Source organism: Sarcophilus harrisii, chromosome 1, assembly GCF_902635505.1.
Source record: "Sarcophilus harrisii chromosome 1, mSarHar1.11, whole genome shotgun sequence".
In the NCBI taxonomy this organism is placed as follows: domain Eukaryota; kingdom Metazoa; phylum Chordata; class Mammalia; order Dasyuromorphia; family Dasyuridae; genus Sarcophilus; species Sarcophilus harrisii.
Window position 1 is genome coordinate 119,918,550 of NC_045426.1, and position 19,515 is coordinate 119,938,064.

The window sequence follows — 19,515 nt, forward strand, 5'->3', positions numbered from 1 at the left end:
AAATAATATTTGAAATATTTCCTTTGAAACCAAACAGCAATAACAAAAATAAAGACATTTGTATTGTCTTCCAATAAATAATATAGAATAGTATCTTAAACTTTGTAATACCAAATGAAAATGGGCTGATTTCAGCAACATAAAAAAACAAAGAATTGAAAGAAATCAAACTCAATAAACAAACATTTATTAAATACTATGTACTGGGACTTAATGATATGTTCTATGGGATATTACAACAAAAAAATGAAACAATCTTTAACCTCAAGGGTAGAGAATTTATATACATATAAATAGAGAAATAGGGACTATGATTTGGAGCTATGATTTCAACAGTATAAGAGTGTCCTTGGTGAGGAAATTCACATCTATCAATGCAGTTGATTATCTTTTCTGCAACTTATAGCCTTATACAGTAGTCTTGCCTAAAGCTAGAGAAGTCTAGATGGCTCTTTGAATAGAGAATTGAATCTTAGGAGCTGAATTTAAATTTGATCTCAGACACTTGCAAGCTAACTGTGTGACCCAGGGCAATTTACTCAATCTTTGCCTTAATTCACTAGAAAAGGAAATGGCAAACTCCAGTATTCTTGCCAAGGAAACCTTGTGGACAGTATGGTCCCCAACATCCTGAAGAGTCAGACAACAGAACAAGAAGTCTAGAGCACTGAGTTAAGTGATTTCCTCAGAGTCACACACAATTATCATCTTGTTTTATAGCCACTGTGCCATGTTGTCTCTCATACATATTCATATATAGTATATACCAGTCAAATCCCAGTATGAGTTCATGAAAAAGGTAACTAGAAGATTGTATGTTAGTGTTTCTCTAATCTCAATTGTCTTCTAAACTTATCCAGGATTACCACCAGCCCCTTCAGCTATTTAAGTATCATGTTGCCTTCCTGCAAAGAAGTATACCCAGATCTAGAACTCCTGACTTTTAAATTCATTCTCTTTTAAGTCTTTTTTTAGTTCTAAGGAAAAAAGGTCTAAGGTATGAACCAAATATATCTGAACTCTGGAATATTATTAAAATAGCAGGCATTTCTCTTATCAGATCTAGTTGATAAGCCCCAAAATATTAATTACATTTTGCTTTTTCAGTTAGCAAAAATTATTTTCTCTCCATTTTATTTTCTTTCCCCTGTTTTAAAAAACCTTCTAGTATTTTTATGTAGTGTCAAGTAAAACAAATTTCCTCTCAAATCCATCTCCTCTGTGTTGGGTCAATAGGATATTTTATCATCATTTCCCTAGAATCACAGTTAGTCATTATGTTTATCAGAATTCTTGTCTTTCAAAGTTGTTTGCTTTTACAATGATGTTCTTATTGTATAAATCGTTCTTTTGGTTCTCTTTGCTTCACTGTGCATCAATACATACAAATCTTAACAGGTTTCTTTAAAACTATCTCTGTTATCATTTATTATAGCAAACTGTATTTCCATTACATTCATATACCCATAATTTATTTAATCATTCCCCAACTAATTAGCACCCTTTTAGTTTCCAATTCTTTGAGTCCACAAAGAAGAGCTTTTATAAAAATTTTGGTATATATGAGTTCTTTTTCCTCTTTCTTTGATTAGTTAAGGGCATAGACCTAGTAGTAGAGGGTCAAAATACATTTACAATTTAGTAACTTATTGGACATTGTTCCAAATTGTTTTTCAGAATAGATGGACCAATTACAATTCTGCCAGCTCTATGTTAATGTGCCTGTTTTTCAGAAGTTTCTCTCACTTATCATTTTTCTTTTTTCTCATTTTTGGCAATATCATGAGTTTGATGTGGCATCTCCAACTTATTTTAATTCACATTTCTCTAATTCTTAGTGATTTAGAATCATTTTTCATATAGTTATTAACAACTTAAATTTCTTCCATTGAAAACTACAAATAAAATTTTACAGTTAAATTTCTCTGATCTAAGTCCTCATTTCTCATAGAAAGAGAACTAAGGCAAATTCGCCATTCATTCCCCAGTTGATAGATAATTAGGAATATTAACAGACAATTTTCCAAAGAAGAAATCAAAGTTATCAATAGCCATGTGAAAAATGTGTTCTATATCTCTAATGATTAGGGAAATGCAAATTACAACAGTTCATATCTATCAAATTGAGTGACAGGACAGGAAAAGATAATGACAAATGACAAATGCTGGAATAGCTTCAATAAAACACTGTTGGTGGAATTGTGAACTAGTCCAACCATTTTGGAAAACAAGGTCTATAGCCCAAAGAGATAACTTTAAAAAAAAAACCAGAAAAGAAAAGGACCTATATGTACAAAAATATTCATAGTGGCTTTCTTATAGTGGCAAAGAATTGCAAATTAAGGGGATGCTTAGCAATTGAGCAATGACTAAACAAGTTGCAGTTTATGGTTTTGATATGAGAAATGATGAAGAGGATGGTTTCAGAAAAATCTGGAAACATGTGAATTGATACAAAGCGAACTGAAAAGAATCAAGAAAACATTATACATTCTAACAGCAATATTGTAATGATGATTAACTGTGAAATATTTAATTCTGATAAATACATTGATTCCTAACAGTTCCAAAGTACCCACAAAAAAAAAATGCTATCCACCTTCAGAGAAAGAACTGATGAAGTCTGAGTGCAGATGGAAGCATACTTTTTTCACTATTTTTCTTACCTTTTTTTTGGAGGGGTGTGACATGGCTAATATGGAATTTGTTTTCCATGATGTCACATATATAATTAATATCTTTTTTCCTTTCTTCTCAAAAGATTGAGGAGGGGCTGGAGAAGAATAGGGAACTCAAAAATATTTAAGTTGAATATTAAAAATAAATTAATTTTTAAAAAAGAAAACAAAACCTCTTATTCATATTCTTTGGCCATTTATCAATTGGGGGACTGACTCCTGTTTTATAAATTTGAATCCTTGTATATTTTTAGAATGAGATTTTATCAGAGAAACTTTATATAAGGATGTTTCCTCTCTCCTCTCTCTCCTGCATTTACTTGCTTTCTTCTAATTTTAGTTGCTTTGGTCTTTCTTGTTCAAAACCCTTTTAATTTTATGCCCTCAAAATTGTCCCATTTTATCTTCTATACTTCATTTGGTCATGAAGTTTTGCCATATCTGTTAATCTGGAAAATTAATTTTTTCCTTGTTTATTTAGTTTATCATTTTACCTCCTATGTTTAAGTCATTTACCCATTTGGAACATATCTTGTTAAAACATTGTGAGATGTTGGTGTGAATCTAATTTCTGAAAAACTGCTTTCAGATTTTCTTAGTTTTGGGGGGTTGGTTTGTTTATTTTTTCCCAAATAGCAAGTTCTTACTCTAGTAAGTGGAGTCTTGTAGTGTTCTTTTTTTCTAAAATATGATGGTTCTCTGGGAGCAGGTTTCTCGGGGGGCTTCTGGAGTCAGCCTTAGTTTCAGTTCAGTGTAATAATCACCTCAAATGCAGCCAGCTGATAAAAGTTCAGTCTTTTATTGTCTCTTCCAAAATAGACCGGTTAGTTTTCTTAGAAGCTTATCTCCCTCCTTGGTTCCAAGAGCTCTTGTAGCTTGTCTTTTGTCGTCTTCAGCTCCCTCTGAATCTTCAGTTCTACTTTTCTCAACTGACCTCTGTCTATATATGATTTCTTAAAGGTGTGAACCTAAAGGTTGACTTCTCTGAGAGAGTGGGATTGTGGGAGGTGTAAATTTGTGACTTTCATACTGAATCTTGAAATCTCCCAAATTTGTGAACTAATGTGTGAGCTAATGTGTGAACTCTCAAAGATGTAAACATAAGCATTGTTTCTATCAATTCCATTGAGTTAACACTTTGGAAGGATTCTATATCTGAGTCTATATCAGATTGTTTTGTAGGATAGTTTTAAAATGCACCAAAATGACAAATATCATTCTGCATATGGGAATCCAAGAGGCCCACTGAGATGACTCTGTCCCCTGCTTTAATTGCAACAGAATAGTAAGAGATTATGCTGGATTCAAGTCTCCTGGAAAGCCTCAAAGAACACTGGCACATAATAAGCATTTAACAGATGCTTATTGATTGACACATATGCACTCCCTCCTTTCCTTGAGCAGATAACTAGCAGGAGGTAGCTTTATAGCCTTCAGACAAGAAAATGATGAGTTCCTGATGTCTTCAGGCGCATCTGGTATATTTCTGACCAGAGCATTTAAAAATTTCTGGTTATCATCTTTTACAATTCCGCACCCTTTTAAATCTATGACAGGATGTTTCTTAGGGGAGCTAAGCTTAGCTAAAACCTTTCATATTTCATCTTTATCCTAAGTCCTTCCAATTGATTTTTTTTTTCAAATAAATCTATATAATCTTGATATCAGCTAAATTTTCCTGAGTATTCCTCCCTTCCTCTTCCCAGATAACTATCCCATGTATCAAAGAATTTTTAAAAATAATGTGTAAAAAGAAATAGAGAAAAAATTAGCAAAACCTATCAATAAAGAAAAGAAACAAAGAAAAACCCTATAGTATATACCTTTTTAAAGGAATGGTAGGAGGTGTCTTCTCTTCTCTTTCAGATCTTAACACTTTTGTGATCTTGATACTTTCTTCTTTCTAGATTTTCATAACATTTATTTCTCCTGGTTATCCTCTGACCATTCCTTCTTAGTTTCTTTTGTAAGATCTGCATTCAAATCACACTTACTAACTTTGGGGATCCTCCAAGATCCTGTCCTGGACCCTTTTCTCCTTGCATACTATTTCACTTGATGATTTTCTTAATTTCCATGGTGTCAGTTATCATCTCTATGAAGATGCTTAGAAGATCTATTTGATCACCTTTAACTAACTCCTCTCCTGAACTTCAGTCACCTCTCTAAGTGCCTTTTGTATATCTTGAATTGAATGTCTTGTAGACATTTAAAATCAACACACACAGAAATGAAATTTCATTACCTTTCTTCAAAAATCCTTCCTCTTCCTAATTTACCTGTAACTGTTGAACCACCATTTTCTCAGTCACCTATGCTCACAACCTACATATCCTCCAGGACTTTTTCATTTTTTCTTTCTCATATCTAATTTGTTAAATCCTGTCATCTCTCCCTTTGAAACATCTCTTGTATATACCTTCTGCTCTCTTCTGACACTGCCACTATCCTAGTGTAAGCCCTCATCACCTTTCACCTTGACTATTGTAATGACTGCTGTTTGTTCTCCTTGGCTCAAGTCTTTCCCACCCCAGTTCATTCTCCCACTCAGTTGTCAGATTAATCTTCCTAAAGTGGAACATGTCAACTCCCTCCTCCATGTTTAGTAAATTTTAGTTTTATTTATTTTAGTGTCTCATTTAGTTTTCTGAATTGTTCGATTCCCTTTCCTTTAAGACAGTACCTTGTACCTATGGTTATTTTTGTTTAATTCTTTAAAATAACTCTCTTTACATAGTTTTTTGTCCCCTTTACCTTGACTTTAACTCTCTTCCTATTTGTCAAACTTTCCCCTCCCAACCTAACTTAGGGATTTCTTTATTTATTATTATTTATCTAAATCTTTCTCCCTTTCCCCCTCATTTCTCAATAGCAGGTACAGAGAAAACAACACAATAACATTACCAGAAAATAGTAGTGATCCTATGGCTTTAAAGTGTTATTCTTTGCCTTCATTATCTGTATTCCTTATATATCATAGAAATGATGTTATAGGAGTATGTTCTCTCCATTGATATGCATTGCCCATATATCTCCTTTCTGTAAAGCTTTGATCACACATGTTCCCTATATTTGAGACCCCTTTTCATTTTTACTTTTCCCATTGATGATTTTTATGTTTGATGGAAAGTGTACCTAAGCTTTATGGTGGAGATAATTTATATATACTACTACACTATTTCATTAAACACCTTTGCTTTGAACTAATTGTTAAAAGTAAACATATTATTGGGGCTTGTGAACTATAATTTTGAATAGAAATGGTCCCATCCAGTACTTAAACCAGGATAAGCTTTGTAGAATCAGTTGCTAGGTATATACTTTTCCCTTCCACCGTGTTTGGTGCACTTAAAAAGTTCAAAGTCAGTATAATATATAGGATAACTTTGTCTTTTGTGTTTTGCAGGGATAGGCATGCAATGGAAAGAGTTCATGTCACCTATTAATGTAAATGATAACTTCACTTTAGGACATGTGGTATTAATGCTACTATATGACTCTGTTTTTTATGGTTTGGTGGCCTGGTATATAGAAGCTGTGTTTCCAGGAGAATATGGTATGCCCCAGCCCTGGTATTTCTTCTTGCTGGTGAGTTTATGCTGCTTTTCTTCAGATTAACCTCGATTATTGCTGTTTTATAGAAGAGGGAACTTCAAGATTCCTGTGTTCTCATGTTATCCTGATACCAAGCTTTAAGAAGCAATTGCAGGATTACAGATTGTGTCTTTACCATGTTCATCCATGATTACCTCTGTTTTAGTTTTTTCTTACTGTTATGTAATTGACTCAAATTATCATGCAGGTCATGTAAACAAAATATATAGCCTACATCTCTAAGTAGTGAAACTGCAGGCCCCCATCTCAACGGTTGCAAATAAATTCTCTCTTCTTATCATTTTTCCCTGTCTGAGAAATCATGAGTAAGGAGGACTGAAGTTACAGATTTCTATTGACTTACTGATGAAGGAGGTTACATATAATATTATGGAATATTACTGTTCTGTAAGAAATGACCAACAGGATAATTTCAGAAAGGCCTGGAGAGACTTACACTAACTGATGCTGAGTGAAATGAGCAGGACCAGGAGATCATTATATACTTCAACAACTACTAGATGATGACCAGTTCTGATGGATCAGGCCATCCTCAGCAACGAGATCAACCAAATCATTTCTAATGGAGCAGTAATGAACTGAACTAGCTATGCCCAGAAAAAGAACTCTGGGAGATGACTAAAAACCATTACATTCAATTCCCAATCCCTATATTTATGCACACCTGCATTTTTGGTTTCCTTCACAAGCTAATTGTACAATATTTCAGAGTCTGATTCTTTTTGTACAGCAAAATAACGTTTTGGTCATGTATACTTATTGTGTATCTAAGTTATATTTTAATATATTTAACATCTACTGGTCATCCTGCCATCTAGGGGAGGGGGTGGGGGGGTAAGAGGTGAAAAATTGGAACAAGAGGTTTGGCAATTGTTAATGCTGTAAAGTTACCCATGTGTATATCCTGTAAATAAAAGGCTATTAAATAAAAAAAAAGGAGGTTACATATTTAGGAATTTACAGAGATACAAACTGACTCCTCATATAAACAGAACTAAACAGAATAATAGGATATCATGGAATATAAGCATTGAGAATATTATTAAGTTAAAAAATTTATATTTTAAGACCTTTGACTTTCTCCACAACTCAGAATACTATAACAACAACAAGGTAGCCTCTATGCTGCTCACCTCTTACCATTTACCTAGGGCAATTACAGCAAAGCCCTTTCCCTCTTCTGCTCCCCAGCTTTGCTAGATTGCAGATACTCTACAATCTTCAAGCCTATTTAGGCCATAAATCATTGTGCTGTAGGAAAAGAGCCACCAGTCTGATTCTGTCTGACTAAAGAAAAAACCCAAGCCTTATCAGCCATGGAATTAGGAAGACTTGAGTTCAAATTTGATTTCAAATACTTCCTAGGTCTGTTATCCTGACCAGGTCACTTAACCCTGATTACCTTAAAAAAAAAAAAAAAAAGTTAAACTGTAACTCACAAAGTTGTATTCTTCAAGAAAAGAAACTTGGTCTAGCTTAAAGATTCCTCCATTTTTCTTTCATTTTGGAGTTTATTCTGGAGTTACCACATTTTCATCATTAATTTTTGGATAAGAAAATGTTTGTTAAATGTCTTCAAGACTGAAGTCATTAGGTCAGTTACCTGTAGAATTTAGTATCTCATAATCCAGCATCATTGATCCTAAATGGAAAAAAAAGTGCAGAACTGTGGTATTCTCTTTTTTTTTAATTATAATAACTTTTTATTGACAGAACCCATGCCAGGGTAATTTTTTTTACAACATTATCCCTTGCACTCACTTCTGTTCTGACTTTTCCCCTCCCTCCCTCCACCTCCTCCCCCAGATGGCAAGCAGTTAAATAGGTTACAGTAGATCTTAGATACAATATATGTGTGCAGAACCGAACAGTTCTCTTGTTGCTCAGGGAGAATTGGATTCAGAAGGCAGAACCCAGGAAGAAAAACAAAAATGCAAACAGTTTACATTCATTTCCCAGTGTTCTTTTTTTGGGTGTAGCTGCTTCTGTCCATCATTGATCAACTGAAACTGAGTTAGATCTTCTCTTTGTCAAAGAAATCCACTTCCATCAGAATACATCCTCATACAGTATCATTGTTGAAGTATATAATGTTCTCCTGGTTCTGCTCATTTCACTCAGCATCAGTTCATGTAAGTCTCTCCAGGCCTCTCTGTATTCATCCTTCTAGTCATTTCTTACAGAACAATAATATTCCATAACATTCATATACCACAATTTACCCAGCCATTCTCCAATTGATAGAGAATTCATTTTCCAGCTTCTAGCCACTACAAACAGGGCTGCCACAAACATTTTGGCACATACAGGTCCCTTTCCCTAGAACTGTGGTATTCTCAACAGTACTGTGACATTGTCAGTTAGGGATCATTTTGGTTATTGTGTTTTGATTTTATACCATAGCCTTCCTACTGGTTGAAGAAGCCAAAAATGATTTTAAAAGAAAAGGAGGAGGAAGATCTTGAGAAATCTCCACAGCATGAATTCTTTGAGTCTGACCCTACAGACCTGCAAGTAGGAATAAAGATAAAAAATTTGTCCAAGGTATTGTCCTACTGGTCTCCATTCTACTTAGGACTAAGATTTGGTTTAGAATTTTACATTTTTCCCTTTTATACTTTAGGGCACTTGAATTTAGTAAAGACTTAAACATCAGGTCTTATTTAATAACATGTCTTATTCAGTTTATTTGCAGAAGTCGTTAAACCTCCTACTCTTAGATCTGTTTTACCCTGCAGGAAAGAAGGATATATAAGGAGGAAGAGTGGGAGAAGGGAGGAGTGTCAGAGTGTCAGAGGCAAAACACTTTTAAAGAGGGAAAGGGTGAAAGGAGAGAGAAGAAAATAAATGGGTATGGGGAATATGGTTAGGAATAATAATTGTGAAAAGAATATAGAAGCCAAGCTTCTCTGAAAAAAAGGTCTCTTCTCTCAAATGTATAAGGAACTAAATCAGTTTTATTTAAAAAAAAAAAAGCTATTCCCTAATTGATAAATGATCAAAAGATATGAACTATGCCCAGAGAGTTATAAAATCATGCATATCCTTTCACCTAACAATACTAATACTAGGTATGAATCCCAAAAGAATTTTTTTAAAAGGACTTATATATGGACAAAATATAACAGCTCTTTTCTCAGAGGAAAGAATTGGAAATTGAGGGGATACTCATCAACTGGGGAATAGCTGGATAAATTGTGGTAAATGATTATAATAAAATACTATTGTTCTATAAGAAATAATGAGCAGGAACCTGGAGTGTTCCCCATGAGTTCATGCAAAATGAAATGTACTGTGTACAAAGTAATAGCAATGTTGTAGGATCATCAGCAGTAAATGACTTTGCTATTCTTTGCAGTACAGTGACCCAAGACAATTCTGAAGAACTAATGATGAAAAATCTCATCTGTAGAAAGAACTGATTATGTCTGAATATAGATTGAAGCATATTTTTTAAACTATATTTCTTAAGGTTTTGAGGGGGAGGGGATATCTATGTTTTCTTTTGTAATATGACTTCTTTGGAAATGTTTTGCATAACTTCACATGTACTTTATCAGTGGAGAAGTGGGGAGTAGGAAGAGGGAGAATCTAAAACTCGAAGTTTTAAAAACATGTTAAAAATCGTTTTACCTAGGACACTAATACATATATACACGCACACACACACACATACACACAAACACACACACACACACACAAATATATATTATATACAGTATATACATATACAGACAAATATATATAGAAACATAAATATAGAGAGATATCCATATACAGGCATATATTTACATGTATCTAGATTCTATAATCATATATATATATTCATATGTATCTGTATAAGACTATATTATTCAGTTTGTCCTCTGTTTCTCTGAAAGTGAATACCATTATCTTTCATAAGTCCAAGTCTCTCCATATTTTTCTAAATGCTTCACCTTATCATTTCCTACACCACAGTAATATTCCAACCTTATATTAATTATTTTAAATAGTCTAAAACAATATTGATTGATATAGCTGGCATGTGTAGTTTCTTTACTTATCTCTTGATTAACTCTATTTTGGCTTTAACTTTGAGATCATGATTACTACTTCTGCTTTTTATTACATAATAAATTTTATTCCTGATCTTACTTACTTTGTGTGTACTTATTTCCTTCTCTCCTGACTCTTCTGCTTTACTTTTACCTGCTGCCTTGCCTTCCTGTTACTTAACCTATCTATTCCCCCTTTTAAAGATATCTCCTTTATTCTTTCCCCCAATCCTTTCCCCTTGCTCTCTTGTTTTTATTTCCCCCCCCCATTCTTTTGTCCCCTTATTTCTTTCATATAGAAGGCATGTATACCCTTATAAAGATATATATATTGTTCTCTATTTAACCCATCCCCAATAAGAGTAGGGTTCCAGAACTATTAGTCCTTCTCCCCCATCTAATTCCTCAGTAGTTCCTCTCACATCTTATTTGCATAAGATAATTACTTTTTTAAACAATTTTAGAATCACATCATACTTAGCTTTAACCCAATCTTTTTTTTTCCAAACAACTCAATTACTAATGACAGTCTTAGACAAATGGTTTACATTTCCTTGTCTATAAAGACATCACTTGTAATTAATCTTTGATGTTTACCTTATATTTCTCTATCTTGTATATCAACTTTTCTATAGTTTGAGTCTTTTTGCAACAAAATCCTGAAAGTATGGCAATTAAGTGAATGTCCCTTTATTGTTTTTATGTTAAGGATTATGCTTAAAGGGTACAATTATTTTCAGCTGCAGTTCAAAAACCTGGGGACTTATGGATTTGGCTATTATATTCCTATAGGTTTTCCTTGTAAGATCTCTTTCAAGTGGTGGTTGGTTGATTTTTTTTGTATTTTTACTTTTCCTTCATTCTTCTAACACTTCAGGACAGTTTTCTTTAAATATTTCTTTTATTGTTATATCAAGATACTTTTTCTGATTATAGCTTCCAGGTAATCCAATTATTCTTATATTTTCTCTCTTTGTCTGTTCTCTAGGTCAGTGATTTTTCTTAAGGGGTGTTTCAAATTCTCTCCTGTTTTTTCATGGTCTCTTAAAACTTCACTGACTTCTCCTTGCCCAATTCTAATTTTCATGGAGTTATTTTCTTCCTTAAGATTCTGAATCTCCTTTTTCAATTGATTGATTTTCTTTTCATAACTTTCTTGTTCTTCTTGGATTGTTCTTTTTCTTTAAAAAAATTTTTTTTTCTCAATCTGTCATTTGATTTTTAAAGTTTTTTTGTTTTGTTTTTGCTGAGGCAATTAAGGTTAAGTGATTTGCCCAGGGTCACACATCTAGGAAATATTAAGTATCTGAGGCAAGATTTGAAATCAGGGGCCTCCTGACTTCAGGGCTGGTGCTCTATCCACTGTGCCATATAGCTGCCCCCTGATTGTTAAAGGCTTTTAAAATTCTTCTATGATTTCTTTTTGGTATGTCACCATTTGACATTACTTTTTAAATTAGAAGATACTTTTTTTGCTTCACTATCTATATTAGGTTCTTTTTTCCTTTCCTTGCTCATTATTTTTTAATTTATGAGAGCTTGTTATTGTAATCTTGGCTAGTCCTGCTTCTGGCCTCAGGTCCTCCTTAATTCTTCCCTCTGGTCAAGAACTAAAATCAAGAACTCCCCTCCTCCCACAAGAGCTCACAACTAGTGGAGTCTAGCCCCATTGTTTCTTCTGGTCTGGGCTGTACAATTGTGTCTGGCATCCTTTATCAGCAAAGGTTCCCTCCATCTTCCCCTGCTAAGAAACCTAACTCCCCATATTTTCCAAGAGGTGAAAATTCCTGTGGCTAGAGTTGAGGTTACCTCCCAGTTCAGCTAACCCCTGAGTTTCCTGTTTGTTGTTTCAGTGGAGCTTGCCTGGAGGTGTTTACACTGGCCAAACTCTGTCTTAAACTCTTCACTGCTTGTTTGTAGAGGATGACTGTTCTGCCCCAACTGTTGTTTATTTTCAACCACTCTACATTTGCCCTGAGACACTATTTTGTTTAGTTAGTGTGGAAAATCTGGAGAGCTTGGAACTTTCAGGCCTATTCTGCTATCTTCCCAGAATCTTCTCCAGAAGTTTAATTTCAAAGTGAGGGAAACAGCTTACATGCAAAGGAACTATGTGCCAAGGACTCTGCCTCTAGTGGAGGGTTCCTGAGGCAATGTGGGAAGATCTTAATACCTATGTTTAAGCTACTGTAAGTTGTAGACCTGACCATAAGGGGTAACAACAAGGAGACAAGTTTGACTCGGAGTAGGGTTTCTTGACCGGCACTTGTCAAAGCAATGTAATAACTTTCTTATTCTGGGATTCTGGGATTTTGCTGTGGCTGAGATCATCCAGGGGGTAAATACAAAGAATTATTGTTATGTTAAGCTCTTGGCTCAGCTTGCTTACTGGATATTAGCTCTGGAAAACAAAGTATCTCCTAATATATTTATATTTCTTATCTCTTTTATGGAGGAAATGAGCAGATTTTCTTTGGATTATTTAGACAACATATGTATACTTTTAGGTGTAACTTAAGAAGTTGCCTCTTTGACATTTAGAGTGTGTGCAGAAGTGATTTCTTCCTTTCTCAATATTTTTTGCATCCTTATTTTCACTTGTTTACCTTTTGATGCCAGGGCTTTGGAATGGGAATGGGAATGGAAAAGAAAGTAAGATTATGCTTTTTGCTGCCAAATTCTGATATTTTTGTGGGCAAGTATATGACAACAATAGGCATTCCCATTATCCCCACTGTTCAATATTGTGCTAGAAATGGTAGCCTTAGCAACAAGCAAAGAAAAGGAAATTGAAGAAATTAGAACTAGGCAACAAGGAAACAAAATTATTCTTTGTAGATGACATAATGGTATACTTAAGAAAATCCTAGAGAATCAAGTAAAAACTAAATAAAATAATTTAACAACTTGAACAAAGTTTTAGGATACAAAATACACATTTATCATCATCATTTCTATGTATTACACACAAAGCTCAGCAACATGAGATAGAGAAATTATATTTAAAATAACAATAAACAATATAAAATTCATAGGAGTTTATCTACCAACACAAACCTCAAATTTAAATACAATTTAAAAAATACTTTTTGCACAAATAAAGTTAGCTCTAAATAATTGAGAAAATATCAGTTGCTCATGAGTAGGCCAAGCTAATGTAATTAAAATGACAATTCTATCTAAAGAAATTTATTTATTCGGTGCCATATCAAATTCCCCAAAATTATTTTATAGAACTAGAAAAAAAATCATCTGAAAGAATAAAAGATCAAGAATATCAGGGAAATTCAACTAAGTTAAGTATAATCCAGAATGGAAAAAAATGCCAGACTTTAGGATTTTATTGCAAAAATGACCTGAATTTAATAGAAAATTTGATATATAAAATGCAAGAGAAAATAGAAGGTAAGCATCAAAGACTAATTACAAGGGACTCCATAATGATAAATGGTTTATATTTTATATGTGGAAATATAAACCATATATCCAAGATTGTCATTAATAAGTGGTCAATTACTGAGTATGATGAGATTCTAAAAAGCAAAAAGTGTAGGAAAAGGTAAATAAAAGAGTATTTTATATGAATGAGATATGAGAGGAAGAACTAACACAGAGAAATTAGATTGGAGAGGAGTGGTGATAGTTCTGGAACCCTGTTTTCATTGGGAGTGATTTAAAAAGAAAACTAGATAGATAGATATACAGATATTAAAAGAGAGACAGAGACAGGTATAAAAAAATCTTCTAAATTCAGAAAGAAATGAGAATATGGGGATAAGGAAAGGGGAAGAGGATAAGGGAGGGAATTTTTAGAGGGAATCTTATTCACATCAGATCTGGGTTTTAGAAAGGAATAAAAGTCTTTTGAATTTATAAATAAATAAGATGAGAGAAAAGTACAGGAGTGTGGTAGGGTTTGTAGATTAAGTAGAATGGAATAATGAGTGAAGGAAAGGTGGAGGGAGAAGATAAGGGAGAGTACTTGAAGGGAGGAAGTCAAGGTGGGTAGAAATAAAGCAGAGGGATCAGGAAGAATAAGAAATAATACATAAACACAAAAATAATAAGGTTCAGGGGTAGAATTTATCAGGTAGAAAAAAGCAGGGGTAGTAATCATTGATCTGAAATTAAAACTAAAATAGATTGTCAAAAGAAAAAAAGGGAAACTACACTATATTTTAACCATATTAATATTATTTTATGTGATGACCACGTATTTTAAAATCAGCCGGAGTCAGGAATTCAGGTTAGGAGAAAAATCTTCAATTTTTATTCTCAGTAGAGATGAAGAAGAATCGGAGGTAAAAGAGGATCAGAGGTAAAAGGGGAACTGAGTCAAGAAGCCAGCCAGACCAGAAGCCGCAAGACCAGCAGCCACCAGAGCAGAACTCAGCCAGCCGTCTCTCTCTCTCCGCCTCTCTTCCTGCCCCTCTGCCTCCACCCACCAAAATCGTCATTTCCTATACAACACATCAGGACTTGCACAGAGAGTGGGCGGGGGGGTCATTCTTTCTCCAAGCATATATATTAATAGAGTATGGTCCAATTACTATTTAACCTCACGTGCTTGGGATTTCAGTGCATCAACTCAAGCCTCAGCCCTTTACAGTTTTAGACTATTTAAAATAGACTAACTAGATTACTTAAAATGCTAGACAGTATAAGGTTGGAATATTGCCATGGTATAGGAAATGATAAATTGGTGGATTTAGAAAAATATGGAAAGACTTCGACTAATAAAGGAAGTTGTTATCCACCTTCAGAGAAATGGAGTTCAAACAAGTGTAGTATGGTCTCACATAGATATACATGAATATATGTGTATATATAATTAGAGATATGTATATGTGAATGTGTGTATACATGTATGTGCACATATATGTATGTATATATACACACACACATATGCACTTAATTGAAGTCTTCTTGGGGGAAGCAAGGACAGGAAAGGGGGGGAAAGAATAAGATAAAAAGAGCACAGCAGAGAACAAAAGAAAATCTACAAGGATGCAAAGAAATGACGAACAGCTTTGAATGCAATATTTTCCTTCATTCTTGAAGAGGACCAAAAAAACATTATTAAGAATTGAGTTACAATTTGTCTGACTGGCTGATCAGACCAACACAAGCTCGGAATGCTCTACCACAGATTCAATACAAATAATCCCTATGAACATTTAGGGTAACTTCTCTAACTTTATATATCTTGTGTTTCTTCTGAGCTACATCAATTTTGCTTTGCTCATAGATTACAGCACCTTCTCTGATGAAGGCATGCCACTGTGCCAGTATCTTCCATGTCATACAATCACTTCTAAAGTTATTGAGAGACATTGCAAATGTCCTTGTATCACTTTTCCTGACTATCTTGTGAGTACTTACCCTGTGTGAGGTCGCCATAAAATAATATATTTTGCAAGCACACATTTGACATTTGAGCAGTGTGGCCAGCCCAATGGAATTGTGCTTTCTTCAGTAGAATTGAAATGTTTGGCAGTTTAAATAAAAAGGACACAGCAGAGCACAAAAGAAAAGCTACAAAGAAGCAAAAAATGGACAGCTGTCAACACAATGTTTAATATTTATTATAAAGGTTTTCTTGACATGGAAATGTACTGTTTCATATTTTGATTCTCTTATGTTCTGCTATGCACATGGCAAAATCTATTTTTCCAATTTTGAATTTAAGTTTGAGAAAATGAAGGAAGAGAAGGAGAGAGGGATAGATGGAGGGACATTAAGAATTTAATTGATGAAGAAAATGCAAAGGAAAATGCCCTAGCTATAGCAGATCTAAAACTATATTATAAAGTGACAATTATTAAAACTATTTGGTACAAACAAAGAAATAGAGTGGTGCATCAATAATATATATTAAGTACAAAAGACACAGTAGCAAATGGTGATAATAATTTACTGTTTGATAAACCCAAAGATTCCAGCTTCTGGGAGAAGAATTTAGTTATTTGACAAAAACTGCGAGGAAAATTGGAAAATAGTATAGCAGAAACTAGATAAAAACCAGCATCTCACACCATATACTAAGATAAGATCAAAATGATTTAGTCATAAAGAGTGATGTTATAAACAAATTAGGACATCAAGGAATAGTTTTCCTTTCAAATCTATGTATAAGGAAAGAATTTATGACCAGACAAGAGATAACAGAGCATTATCAAAAAAAAAAGTTTCTGCGCAACAAAACTAGTGAAATCATTATTAGAAGGAAAGCAGACATCTGGGAAACAATTTTTACAAGGGTTTTTGATAAGACCTCATTTCTTAAATATATAGAGTATTGAGTCAAACTTACAAGAATAAAAGTCATTCCCCAATTAAGAAATGGTCAAAGTATCTGAATAAGCAGTTTTTTGAAGAAGAAATCAAAGCTATCTACAATTATATGAAACATGCTCTAAATCACTGTTGATTACAGAAATGCAAATTAATACAACTCTGAAGTACCATTTGACACCTCTCATTGGCTAAGATGACAGGAAAAGAGAATGATAAATGTTGAAGAGGATGTGGGAAAACTGGGACACTAATACATCGTTGGTGGAGTTGTGAACTGATTGAACCATTCTGGAGAGCGATTTGGAACTATGCCCCAAAGGCTATATAACAGAGGGAAAAGGAATCATATGTGCAAAAAATGTTTGTAGCAGCTCTTTTTGTTGTGACAAGGAACTGAAAATTGAGTGGATGCCCATAAGTTGAAGGATAGCTAAATTAGTAATGGTATGTGAAGGTATGAAATATTGTTCCATAAGAAAGGATGAACAGGCTGATTTCAAAAAAGTCTAGAACGATTTACATGAGTTGATGCTGAGTGAAGTGAGCCAAACCAGCACAACACTGGACACAGTAATAAAATTATGTGATGATCAACTGTGATAAATTTGATTCTTTTCAACAATGTGGTGATTCAAGGCAATTCCAATAGACTTGGGATGGAAAATGCCATTTGCATCTAGAGAAAGAACTCTCTCTCAATCTCTTTTTCAACCTCTCTTTTTCTCAATTTCTCTCTCTCTCTCTCTCTCTCTATATATATATATATATATATATATGTGTGTGTGTGTGTGTGTGGGTGTGTATGTATGTATGTATATATATATATATGTATGTATAGTGTAGCTAGACCTGGATTCATGAAAACCTGCATTCAAATCCAGCTTCAGACACCTGCTATGTAACCTTGAGCAAATCACTTAATCTTTTGTCTCAGTTTCCTTCCATGTAATGGGGATAATACTAGCACCTACCTCCTAGTGTTGCTGTGAGGATTAAATGAGATAATACTTGTAAAGCACTTTGAAAACCTATATAAATACTAATTATTACTGTTATTCTTTATAAAATAATTGGTAAGTTCTGGATATGATCAGCACCAAATAATATTATAAAGCAATTATCAGTAAGTCACTTGCACTGTTTAGAATATCATCTCCCTACTATTAAAATCTTGGACTGTGCCCCCGGGTAGCTAAATTTTGATGGAAGAATTTTAGCCTAATTTTGTTTAGAACCAATTCTCCACACCATTCCCAACCAACTCCACATCACCTCCACCAGGTTTCCCTTTATGTTTTCAACACTTTAGAACAGAAATTCCTTGAGGACAAGGACTATCTTCCTAGTTTATATCTGTATCCCCAGAATTTAATACAGTACATAGAACATAGTGAATATTTCATAAATCTTTAACTACCTTGGCAAGAAAATACTCATTTTTTATTTTATTTTTTCAATCAATAAAAATGTGCTTTCTCTACTTCCAACCTCCTTTACCCCCACTAGAAAAAGAAAGAAAAACAAACCCCTCTTACAAACATATATAAACAAAGAAAAAGGAGGGGAAGGGGAATATGTTGGGCTCAGGAGGAACATTAGGGAAATTTTATCACATAACTGAGGTGCATTAGAAGTGTATACAAACAGAGGAAAGAGGAAATACTTTACTTTTACTCTCATTTGTATTGTTCAGAGGAGAGAAGAGTATCTGCATAGAGTTGGGTACAGAAATATATTTCAAAAGGAAAATAAAGAAAAGGGAAAATTAAAACGAAATAATATTAAAGAAGAGATTGGCCCTAAACAAAACAGATGCTTAACTAAGGATAAAAAAATACATAACTCTCTTAAGTGACAAAGAATTGGAAAGTGGCTTTTATTGAGTGGCTTCGAAAAGAATTTTTTTAGTTTATTATACAATTTCCCCCAAGTTTTTCTTCATCTAGTTTTGAAAGTTTGATTTTTAAAAATCTACATAAATCAAGGCCTTTCTTCCTCAACATTCCATGCTTCCCTGACATTCCTTTGTTTATGTTTTTCCTTTTGCCTAGAATGCTACTCTAACTTCATTTTCCCTCTCTCTTACCTATCACCTCAAAGAATTTTTAATTGTATTTCTCCTACCTTCATTGACTTCTTTAATTCTTGGAATATTTCTTTAGAACCTGCCTTTTGTGGTTTGCTAATTGTGGTGAATAACTTGTGTTATCAAAATCCATGCTGGTGTAGCACCAGCTTCTCCGGAGTAGTAGCTTCTACTAAGCTAGTTTTCTATGTGGACATAATGATGTGCTATACCTTTTGTTTAACAACCAGCCTATATAAAATCAACCATTTGATTATGGAGCAATATCTTTTTTGGTCCCAGCAACTCTTAAAAGACAATTAAGTTTTAGAGAGGTTGTGATCTAAAATGGTATTGGAACAGCAACAAAATCAGAAATCTTAGAAGTGTTCTATAAATAATTCTATAAATGTTTTCCCTGGCTCCCCAATTTACATTCACTCAACTTTTTGAGCAAAGTGGCCATGCATTATATTTCTTTTGTATACTCTACAATAGTAGTGTCAAAATCAAATAGAAAGGGAAGTCTATTAAACTGTAAACTTGCAGCCACATATTTACTCAGAAAGTTACACATTAACATTATTTGTATACTATTGTATTTTTATTTATTTTGCTAAATGTTTCCCAGTTACATTTTAATCTGGTTCTTTCTATATCTGAGGGTTTTGCATTTTTGAAATCTTTGTCTTACAACATCAACTATTCTTAAGACATTGTTATCCCTCAATAAATAGTATTATTGATTAGTTTATTCAAGACAATGTATAAATCATATATTACGTGGTGTGGTACCTCAGTTTTTTCAGGGGAAAGAATTGTT

At 33.7% G+C, this 19,515-nt stretch overlaps 1 protein-coding gene across 7 annotated transcripts in view; it reads left to right on the forward strand.

Annotated features, from left to right (window-relative positions):
- LOC100917056 (ATP-binding cassette sub-family A member 3-like) overlaps positions 1 to 19,515 on the forward strand; it is a 242,475-nt gene that overhangs the window by 93,779 nt on the left and 129,181 nt on the right. For all 7 annotated transcript variants that reach the window (XR_004233331.1, XM_031962329.1, XM_031962313.1 and 4 more), the window contains 2 exons: positions 6,085 to 6,266; positions 8,697 to 8,837. Coding sequence is in view for 6 of the 7 variants with exons in the window: in XM_031962329.1 (XP_031818189.1) it covers positions 6,085 to 6,266; positions 8,697 to 8,837 (323 nt within the window). In the remaining variant the exon portion in view is untranslated. The remainder of the gene's footprint in view (positions 1 to 6,084; positions 6,267 to 8,696; positions 8,838 to 19,515) is intronic.